This window comes from Lampris incognitus, chromosome 4 (genome assembly GCF_029633865.1).
Source record: "Lampris incognitus isolate fLamInc1 chromosome 4, fLamInc1.hap2, whole genome shotgun sequence".
Classification (NCBI taxonomy): domain Eukaryota; kingdom Metazoa; phylum Chordata; class Actinopteri; order Lampriformes; family Lampridae; genus Lampris; species Lampris incognitus.
The window spans coordinates 44234315-44246426 of NC_079214.1; the positions used below are offsets into that span (position 1 = coordinate 44234315).

General features: G+C 40.5%; 1 protein-coding gene across 1 annotated transcript in view; it reads right to left on the reverse strand.

Moving 5' to 3' along the window:
• The window catches only part of LOC130111358 (serine/threonine-protein kinase BRSK2-like), a 144658-nt gene that overhangs the window by 14945 nt on the left and 117601 nt on the right, over positions 1-12112 (reverse strand). Inside the window, exons 8-13 of the mRNA XM_056278523.1 lie at positions 10742-10888; positions 9427-9458; positions 8895-9059; positions 8429-8526; positions 7219-7369; positions 1138-1198 (exon numbers count right to left, since the gene is read on the reverse strand). Of these exons, the coding sequence (XP_056134498.1) occupies positions 1138-1198; positions 7219-7369; positions 8429-8526; positions 8895-9059; positions 9427-9458; positions 10742-10888 (654 nt within the window). The remainder of the gene's footprint in view (positions 1-1137; positions 1199-7218; positions 7370-8428; positions 8527-8894; positions 9060-9426; positions 9459-10741; positions 10889-12112) is intronic.

A 12112-nucleotide genomic window follows, 5' to 3' on the forward strand; every position in this document is an offset into this window, starting at 1 on the left:
AAGGGCAGACTAAAAACTCTACACCCCATTCCCATGCTTTTTGCATAACTAATTTAAATAAACAAATATATGAGATATGAAAAATAATGACTCTTTTGTAAAATATTAGCTTTGGACTAAAATGAGCCCTCTTCTTCAGTTCATACTCAGATATGTAGAATTTCCCCTGCCCGTAGGATACAACAACGACTTTAAATTAAAATGAAAATTTTTTGCATACTATTTCAAGAGATGGAATATTTGATGATGCACAATCTGTGCCTTGCTGAGGCTTACTGTTAAAGATGTGTGTCTTTACTAAAAGAGAAACACTAGGGCTGGGTGGTTACAGGCTGAAGTTTGATTTGAACACCTTACCTTCCTACTTTATCCGTCCCAGCAAACTTTAAAGGGATTTTCAATGAGAATGGTCATCTATTTCTTAAATCCATCCCTAGTTGAATGTGTTGATGGGCAATTTGGTATGATTAACAATCACTGGATCTCATCTGGTGATCATTATATGTCCACAGATGGATCAAGTCTCACTTGATAGAAAGCTCTGACATACAGCCCACCCTATAGCCTTTTCACAACAAGCTCTGACCATGAGGGTGCAAAATAAATGTCGACAAATTGTATGCTTCCTTATAACTTGCACTAAAAGTTGCATGATAAAATGAACACAAATCAATAATCCACAGTTTGATATCTCCTTGCATTTGAATTTCAATATTTGTGCACTTCATGATAGTATTGCATTGCTGTGAATTGGCTTCAGGTCTGATGAAACAAGTCATGATAATAAGGACAATGACTAAAGTTGTACCAATTTGTTTCCAGTTTTATCTAGTAGGTCATAAAATCTGTTAACCGTTAACTTATCCATATAGAAAACATATCCCTATAGTTCTGCCTCATGTACCATGACTTGGCTTGGCAAGCATTAGTCTTACATAGGCTCTAGATCAGGCAGGCTTCCAATGAAGGCCATAGTGATCAGTGTTGTGTGATGTGAGTCTGTGTTGTCTGATGAGTGGCTGAAGTGAATGGACATTTGTGTGTGCAATCCAACATCCAGCATAGACAGCAGAGTAGAGCTGGCAGTAAGGTGCATTGTGGGCCATGGGCCAGTGGGTGGGAAGGACAGACACTTACCCTGGGACTGCTAAGAGGACTGGTAGACAGACCGGAGGACGCTCCACTAATAGACCGTGATCTGCACACACAGACAGACAAAGAGAGGAACACAGGGACACGGACACACACACGCACACACACACATACATGCACACACACACACACACACACACACACACACACACACACACACACACACACACACACAGTGTAAGAGGAATATACACACACAGTACAATCCATCTACAGAATAACAAAATGAAAAATACTGCACAGCCAAGCTACGCACATGGGAACACACAGAAAAAATGAAACCCCATTTACACCTAACATCAATATTTGATCTGTATTTGGATATCTTATCTAGACAAGGAAACATGTTAACGCAGAGTGACAATTCACAAACTTCACAAAGCATTCGGAATGTGATCTGAACCCCCAGACCACCTGGTCAGGCAATCCAATCACTGCCAGAGACTGGATCACTGTTGGATCACTGCCACATCATTGCCATGGCCGGAACCTCATCACCGGGCCAGACACATAGTCAAACTTGGTGTGACTCATGCTTTAGTTAAACATCCACTCAGACTCACAAAAGGACCCCTGCGCAACCTCCCTCCACCAACACCACTTCTTGCCCTCATCAGCAGTCCCGGTAGCAGTGGTCACCTTTGCAGACACCGTGTCCAATAATGGTGTTTTAGCTGACAACAGACTGTTTTACCCCCTCCTCACCCTCTGGCCCGCTTTCTGTAACGTGTGCCAAAAATGAAGTTCTGACCGCAATGAGAAGTCAGATGGTGACACTACATTTAAATACCACGTATTAATGCAAAGGGTGTGATTGGATAAATAATTGTCCAGATAGCCCGTCTAGATACAGATACAATTACAAATGAAGATATGGACTTCATTTACATATCAGGTGTAAATGGGGACTCTCACATAATGCTAACACAAGTAGTAAGTTCAGTGAGTAAAAAAAGAAAACTCCAGCTACAAAACTCTAAATCTCCTTTTGTAGTTATCAGCCTTTTAGGAAGCCTGCTGCACCAATTTGGCAACTTCACTTTAGCACCGGATGACCTGGAGAAGATTCAATCCCTGGCTGTTACAAGAAGGAAAATGACTAAAACAAGGATGGATGGCTGGGCGAGAGCTCATTCACTCTTACAGTAGCTTTTCCCTGTGGTTTTCACAAACACTTTTATTAAACACATTTCTCTCAGTCCTTCAGCTCCATCTCTTCTTCTTCTCGCTCATCACTCCATTATTTTTGCCCCTGGACAGGATTTTATTTCTGTCCCTACAATGGCTGTCCTTGTGGATAATTTGCTAGGCTACCTGAAGAGTAAGTGTGCTTGTCTGCTGCTAATATCTCTGGTAAAGACAGTCACCTGGTCAGGAAAACAGCCACACCTGGCCATTTGTGGAAAACTGCTTGGTGCATTGGAGCATGATTCACATTAACATTTGCCATCAAGCAAGCCAGAGGTGAACAAAAAATGTAAAGGGGTTAAAGCCAACAACTATAAAGACCATGTAAGAATTTAGCATGTTCACACACATACACGCAGGCATATACACGCTGCAAAATTCATTAGCATTGTCTCTCTATTCTTCTCTCTGTGAGCTTTTCCATTTTTCATTTACGCTTCATTAAGTTTTCATATCTGCCTGTCTTTTTTCCTCTAGCCTCGCCCTTCCTTGGTTCATTCACTCTTTTCATTCCTCCCATACCCAACCCCATATAGGACCACTGACACTGAAGCGGGGCTTTGGGGTTTAATTGCCCATAGACAATTTGGCTTGATTGTAAATGAAAATTGAAACAGTAAATCATTTTTTAATATGCTGGAACACAAACACTTCAAGACATACAAAGACATGCACACACACACACATGCGCGCGCGCACACACACACACACACATACATACACACACATTATGACATCATACTTGGAATCAGCAGTGAGCTTTCTGAACTGAGAGAGTTGTGTTGCCATGTTTAAAAGCAGTAAGCAACTGTCATTTCAAACGTGTGGTGTTAAATGCTGGATATTATGGTAAAAGTAGTAATGTTATAACACAGATAAATAGGTACTCTACCAGTAAGAACTGTCTCAGCTCGTTCAACTAGCTTAAAGAAATCCAAAGCCTTTGTAAAATGAATCAATATGTAACACAAAGAGTTGTGCCTAACATCTCATAGCTATTTTAAAATCCTCCCCATGAGGCTTCTTGCTTCAATTCATCCCTTCTTTAGTGACTTCCTTCAATGTACAAAATCGTTATTCTGTCCATGGACTGATGAAGAACATGATTAAAATATTGTATAGAGTGAAATGTCTATGTTACGGCCACAGACTAGCAATACATATAGCAATACTAATATGTGTTTTGATCCAATGTTTGCTGCAAAACTGCTGTTTGTGTGCAGCAGGAACACACATACAGTTTTTACTGCATTAAATAGTTTGAAGAATGTGCTTGAAAGTGACAAATGGCTGTCAGGTCTCGTCCACGAGGGTGCTCTACTAACAAAAGAGAGAGAATCCTCCACACCATGTCAGACACTTCAGAGCGAGGCCTCTATTCACATGCAACCACATGCAATCAGGTGGTGGGAATAAATACTAAATTCATTTGTGGTCCACTGTTACTGTGGAGAGAGGATGTGCATTTGTGAAGAGGTTTGTACGTGTGTGTGACGGGGTAAACAAAAGTGAGATTTAGGACACCATTTTTTTTGGATCATTTCAATCAGATAATGAGAGGGATAAAGAGCATTCAGTAGAGCTGAATGCCTTATTTTTATCTGTTTGTTCTTGGTTCCGGCCAAGTGCCTCCATTTGCATTCCTGGCAATTAATTTATGCTAATTTCCATCCAGGCCACAGATCAATCTATAAACTATGCTTCCCCAGCACAAGGTCAGCCATGGACGACTTGCAAAGAAAAGAAGGAGCTGGTGCAAATGATGAAATACACTGCCCCCACCCCCCACCCCATGCATCAGTGGGCAAACAGACTTTCAAGGCACACAAACAAACAAAAACATATATACATACACACCCTCAGTGATGATGGGAGCGCAAAGATGGGCAGAGGGAAAGAGGGGAGGGAGGGGAGAGAAAGGCGACAGCAAACAAGAAAAGTGTGTGTTGACCTAAAAAACTCTGTGTTGCCTTGGGAGACTGAAGGAGTAGCTGAAGGAGTAACTGAAGGAATAACATCAAAGATGAATAGGGGACACAAGGAGGACATTTTTTTCCCCTCTGCGTGAAGAATCAACAGAGAACGGTCTCTGCGTTCATCTGCTCCTTCCCACTTAGTCTGATCTTCTAGGAGACATGATGGACAAGTCATGGTCATGAATGGCAGAGGTGGGATGCTCTCTTAACTTAATGTCCACATGAAAAACTAAAAAGTGGAAAATAACAAAAGATGGACAGAATGGATCCGAGGACCCCCTTTGCGCTGCATATGAACTGAGGTAACAAGACAAACAAAAAAAGACAAATACCTCTCTTCCTTGCTGCAGTTAGCGTTTGTGATATCCAAGCTTTTACTGAAAACAGATTTGCTAAAAGGGGCAGACAGAAAGACAGTCACATAAGGTGGAATCCTGGTGCAAAGCATGCACTACTCAAGATATCAACAAACAAAGGCTCATAAAAAAGTCGAAACCATAGTTTGTCTATATTATCGTGCAACAACCAAATAAATAAATAAATAAATAAAGCAAAGAGTAAAAGGGCAACAGAAAGACTTAATGCATGCAAAGACTGACAAGTCAACAAGCAAAAGAGAAACAAGAGGAAAGGGCACATCCATGGGTCATGCTTGATTAATTGGGATATTCAATATCTTCTGCTCCCCCATACTAAAGTAAGAAAAAAAAACATTTTCAAATTAAAAAACTTATCTTTTGGAACTTGTATCCACTTTCTAATCCTAAAATTTTGCCACTCTTCGCTGAATCGGTCATATCTTTCAGACGGCCCTGAGCAGTTTAATCACGGTACTGTGCAGTGAAAGTGGGCTTTTTCCTGACAAAGGATTTACCACAGAGTGACATTAACTAATCAGCTAAATCCTGCTGAGTACTATTATATGCTGGTACCATGCTGTTGCAGTAGAGAACAAATGATAAATCCTTGGGCGGTGTGAGAGAGAGGGGGAGAGAGAGAGAAAGAGTGAGAGAGTTTGTGTGTTAGATTGGTAGCAAGTGTGATAACCTCTGATGATTCACAGTTCCCCTTAATTCATTTCTGGAGGTACCACATGTGTCAACAACATGTGTGCAACTCAATTTTCACCCTTTGTCTGACTCCAGTGAATTTTGGAGCTAATTGTCAATAAATCTTTTTTTTTAATTACCATTTTCCAGGTGGCATACAAGCACAATATTTTTGCAGTTTCACAATTTCTGTAAGCTATCTGCTTACTGAAAAAGTCCCCTTTGTAATCAATCATAATCATTTCAATAATTTCTTTTTGACCCCCAGATCCAAATCAAATTATGAATAAATAAATAAAATGAATTAAAACTGAAAGATCTGGTATCCCTTGCTGAGTTTAAAGTGATTAGAAAAGATCTAGGGGTATATTTAATATGGAGCTGTCCATATTTTATTAAATCACAGCTTATTTAGATTTGACCCTTTATCCTATTAATTAATGAACTACAAATGTCAGCGTTTTACAGGGAATTTTGATGTTGCACCTTTATGCGATTTTTCTTGCATTTATGTTTGTGTAAACTGTTGTACATGTACTTCTGAGCTTCTTGTAATGCTTATTGCTTGGACAAGCTGGTTTTAAAAAATAGATTTTTAAACTAGAAGCGGCAATCCTGAAGATTCTTGTTTTGTTTCGTATAATGACACCAATGGTAATACTGGCAATCGTGATGGTGCTTGGTGCTCCATTCAAAATAGAAAGAGTCACCAGCACAACTGTGCTACCTGCTGTATTCTTCCACATTTGGCTGCTGTGGTGAAGATGTTAAACACTATGTACCATATTATTAATCCCAGCAAAGTCCTACCGACAGTAACCAGTAAAAGGATGACATATAAAAGTGTTTATGACTTGGATAATCACAGATAAGTTGCGTCTTAATTACACCAGTGATAGTATCAAGACAGACTTTTTTTTTTTTTTTTGCTGGTAAATCTTAAATATGATTTTATCTGCTTAAATACCTTTAAAATCCATTCATGGTATGGGGCTGCAGTGTTTGGCTAACTTTCTAAGGTCACTTTCAAAAACCTGAGATAGATAGAACATTCTGGAAATAGTATCTTTACATTTTTCTTCAATTTATATATTTTTTTTATCACCATGCATTTTTCCCCACATTTTTTTCAGAAATGTGCAGGGTCACTGGCCTTTGACTCAGAGGCTTGAGCTCTTGTTCCTTCTATGTGTCCAGAACAAAGGGGAACACATGCTCCTATCCATTATATTGAACATACACTTTATGTGCACATACACAGGTTTACCTCTCATGCAATCATGTGTTTGCATGATTTCTCAATTCATCTCAAGGCAAACTCTACCAGGCTAACTGAGATGGGATTTTATGTCCCATCATGAATCCCGATGGATCTCCTGAACCAAATAAACAGGAATGATAGGTTATGTCTACAAACCATGTTCAATGATGAAAGAAAGAAGAGAGAGTGTGTCTAGTGGCTCTGCCAGTGCCTCAGTGAAGGCTCGGTGATGGGCAGAATTGAATTATCAGCACAGTAATGTCAATTAAGACTCTTAATGTGACAAAAACCTGTCCTGGAAGAGGGAAGAGGCCTTGACTGGTTTGAAAAGTGCTTATTAACCAGATAAGTGCAATTGTGGACACATTACTTTCTTAAAGTGTTAATTTGCTGTATGAGTTGGAACCGGAATCAAACAGATAACATATCACCAACATTATTTTTAGACAAAGTTGTAACATTGATCATGACCCTTTCCCATTTACACTTCCATCTGTAGGGAAGTGTGATTATGTCCCTTATTTATGTGGGTGCGCGCCTATCTGTCCATGCATGTTGATACTATATAGAGTATATCTTTTCTCTCGCTGACCTTTGCCCATGTGTAGCCATATCAATGGCTCGTCGTACAGGTACAGGGGACCCTCCCTCAGTGACACTGAGCACCTCCATGGACTTCCTCTCTGGTCTCCTTTTGCCATGGCGACTCAACATGGGCGAGTCCACGCGCTTCCTAGGCGGGTCTGCTGAGCAGCAGGGAGGATCAGGATCAGGTATAAATGGGATCCAGAGGTCAATGAGGGGGTAATACAAAGTAAAAAAAATAGTTAGGAAAAAATAGTTAGGAACCAACCTGGCCACTGACCAACCCGACAATCAATTAATCCACCAACCCTCAATCAATCAATCAATCAATCAATCAATCAATCAATCAATCAATCAATCAATCAATCAATCAATCAATCAATCAATCAATCAATCAACTAATCAATCAATTAATCAATCAAGCCCTCCATCCATCGTATTATTCAACCAATAAAAGGGAACTTGAGGAAGGCTTAGACTGTCATCAGACAGGTAAGTTATACCCTACAGTCTGTGCCATAAGGTCCATGCATGCAATATATATGTATGCACTTCCATATGGGCCCAGCACCCCTTAGGGCCTGGGGCAGGCCCCTTGTAAAGTATGGACCTTTCCAAATGCAGCTTTTGATTTGTCCATTAAACAACATACTACATCAAGTTATCAAATTACACTGACACTATAATCTAAACATGCAACACTTTTATTCAGGTAAAATAGAATACTATCAAGCAATCAACCAACCGACCGACTGATCGATCGATCAATCAATCAGTCAATCATTATTTATGTTGTACATTTCATGCATCGAAATGAAATGCAATTTAAGAAAAAAAAATGCAAGCATTTACTTATGAAGCATTTACACATGAAAAGACATTGTTCATGTCTTTACGTGTTCATATGGATATTGAATACTAATCCTGTTTTGGGTAAGGGCTAATGTACCTGCATGTATGGATGTATGCATGGCAGTATGCTGATGGGACGTGTTAGGACAGGACATTAACCCAGGCTCGGGTCAAGAATGGGGGGGGGTTGGGGTATATTCCAATGAGTAGTATATAGTATTGAAATGTCAATTAAATAATGTTGCATCTCTACTCATAATCTCATAATGTGGTATCCAAAACTCATGGGTTAACAGAGTATTGAAGGGAATTAGCCAATAACCACTTCTATCTGTATATCATAAGAGTTAGTTGGCTTAACCTACCTATTTCATTGCGAGGAGGCAGGTTCTGATCCTCATGGCTGGGGTATCTTTCTTTGCGATCCAAGAGGAGGAAATAGATCATCTTCTCCTGGTTGTCACTAAAGTGAGAAGACAGCTAGATAGATTAGTAACAGCTGTGTTGACTGGCTGAGGCTTTAGAAGTTAAGATGCTCCATCACTTGGCAGACATACACAGATGGGTTTTGGGGGGGGGGGGGGTTTGGTCATTTTGCAGATGTCTCCACACTTTCATCGCTTCATTGAAATCCATCTCTGCTTAACTCAGCCTCTTTCATTTTAAATTTGCCTTTTTTTTTGTTGCTTTGTTTTGATTTCAGTTTGAATGTATCAGCCCACCCATTATCATGCTCAAACTGGACTTAAACCTGCTCTTTCTGCTTTTACTTTCATGCACCCCCCTCCACGCAGCCTTTCCTGTTCCCTCAATCTCCTGCTACTAACTTACTCCTCAGAGAGCAGGTCTTTGGTGAGTTTGGTCTTGTCCCGGAAGCAGCCCAGGGAGTGCATGCTCTCCAGGACATCAGGATCAATCTCCTCGGCTGAGGCCAGGGTCCTGATTGCCACCTTCCTGGGAACAGGCTGCTCCGGCTCGGGCTCGTTCTTCCCAGCACTGTATGAGAGAGGTAAAACACAGGGCAAATAACAAAAAATGTGCATCGAAGTATTGGCTAGATAACAGGATTGTTGTTTTTGCATCCAGAAATAAATCCATTAGGGATCTCAGCTCTGTGGAAAGCAATAGTGTCCTGATGCAGTGATACTCTTTACACTGTGGTTACAGCAGAGCTCTCAAGACTCATGGATGTGCTTCTTCTCTGAAAGGCTACGTATCTGTTTTCCAAAAACGAGGCTCTGATAAATGTAATGCTTTGCATGCCAATATTTGTATTGGATCTTTACACTAAAACACAAAAACACACACAGAAAACATGCAACACAGCCAATACAGACTAACTAATACAGAAACATTTACTCACAGGTACCATGTATGCTTCTGGATTTGTTCTAACTGTAGGGACAATTGGAAAAAGAACAGCATGGTTAATGACGCCTTTATTTTTAAAGCAGCATGGTTAATGACGCCTTTATTGTTAAAGCGACAGCAAGTGTTGCTTTATCATAACAGAGGATGCTATCATTAGGCCTGCCCCACACTTGCGCTTCCAATGTCCTGAAAAAACATTTCTATTCCTTTAGACCATCATAAATCAACAAGGACCACGTGGTAATGCTTGGCGATTCAGGTGAGGTGTTTTAGGTATCAGGGAATAAGAAATATAGATTTGTGGACTCTGCATGAAATCAATTTTCAAATTTCTCTCTCAATAAACAAACTAATCTGGACGGTTTAATTTATGTCTCTGAGATAAGATCATTCCGCTACATTGTGTGTGTGTGTGTGTGTGTGTGTGTGTGTGTGTGTGTGTGTATATATATATATATATATATATATATATATATATATATATATATATATAAAACTTCATTACTTGAATCACTGAATTTTATATATATATATCCATCCATCCATTATCCAAACCGCTTATCCTAATCAGGGTCGCGGGATGCTGGAGCCTATCCCAGCAGTCATTGGGCGGCAGGTGGGGAGACACCCTGGGCAGGCCACCAGGCCATCACAGGGCCGACACGTTCACACCTAGGGACAATTTAGTATGACTGATTCACCTGACCTACATGTCTTTGGACTGTGGGAGTAAACCGGAGCACCCGGAGGAAACCCACACAGACATGGGGAGAATATACAAACTCCACACAGAGGACAACCTGGGATGACCCCCAAGGTTGGACAACCCCAAGTGTGTGTGCGTGTGTATGTAAGGGAGCTACAGTGTATGTACTGTATGGGCAATTTTCCATGCAATGTGAGGAAAAAATAGGACACATTACAAGCATGTTGATGATTACAAGTGGTTTTCATACAGTGAGAATGTGCACGGCAACTGAAGATTTGCAAAAAAAAAAAGTTAACTGCTGAGTATGTACAAATTTTAAACCTGTGTCACAGCTAACTTTAAAAGAAAACTTTGAGGCAGTATGAATGCAATAAAGGCCGATGACAGATGGCCAGTGGAGTGAGATGGGTACAACTTTGCTATACTTTTTATAATGTTAAACTACAGTTGCTTCTAATTCTAGCGGAGCAAATTGCATCATAGTTCTTTAGCCTGTCAAGGAAGTCATGCTAACATGGAAGCTGCCCTGCCATCATCATTTCATGTCTTAGTGCATGCTAAAAGTCTGAGTACGTAGATCTGTGGAGAGGTAGCGCACCGTGAGTCTCTTGGTGGCATCCACTTCGATCATACCACGTAGGAGGTTCTGACAATCTGGAGGGATAAAGTGGGGCATGTGGAAAACTCCGAGCTTCACCTTCTCCAGGAGGTTCCTCAGGTTGTCATCGTCAAAGGGTAGGGCACCCTGAAAAAAGAAGACAGAACCACTAGTGAACTACAGTGAGACTGGCATCATAGTTTTATCATGGTGAAGACTGACAGTCCAAAAGAGCTGGTCTTAATAACAGGAAATTCACTCATTCATACATTTGTTCATTCAATATCTATACCATCTAATCCAATTCAGAGACACACAGGTTGAGCTTGTCCCAGACTCCCAGCATGCACTGGGCACATGGACAGAAACATTCTAGAGAGGGTGCCAGTCCATCTCAGATACAATCTTGGTCACATTTTCACCTATGGGCAACTCAAATTTTTCAATCCACCTGTCCTTCATGCTTTTTTGAACCATGGGAGGAAACCTGAGTATCTGTAGGAAACCCACACAAACACAGGGAGAACATGCAAAACACAAGGGCTGGGATCCAACCAGGAAACACAGTGGTAAACGCTCAGCCATAATATCACCGATGATAAAACATGTCAGTAAAATAAAAGGTTTTCATAACACAGCACAGGATTCAAGCTGTTCTTTCATCAGGTCATCTCAATGTCAGTGTTGTCATTTGTTCAAATGTAAATAATCTGTCAGATGTTCACTGGAAGGTAATATGAATTTTAAGAGGTTGCCAACAAGAAGTTGTTTCCAAGAGATCCATAATGATGAGCCAGGTCCCTATTGTACCCAGACAGGGGTCGCTCTCAACTGACAGCTGGTTAGTGGACTCTATGATATGATGATTGATTAGGTTTCTACTTCTTCAAAAGAGGCACATCTCCGAGATAGACCAGATGGCTGCTGATGCAGTGTGGGTAATCACAACAATGGCAGTGAGGAGATTCATCTTCAACTGATGATTGGGTTATGCGCTCAATCACACTCTGACCAAACTGTGAATGTGGGTACATATAAATACACACAGATGTCCACACAAACAAAAACACACACTAGCACATACACACACCAATCAGACATCAGACACACAATCATAAAAATACACACAAGAGCGTATGAAGACAAACATGCAGACTAACACACACACACACACACGGGCAAGCACACACGAGGACAAAATTAATTTATTTATGGAAAATTTAATTATAAAAGCTTATGTTCCAAGACAAAAATTTGCCTTGGTTTTAATTTGACTGTGAGCAAGCAGCTTCTTAATGTGAGGATTAAATCAACTCAATGAATACCAATCAATACTGAACCTGTAAAGCAAAGATGAACTGATGGAAAACC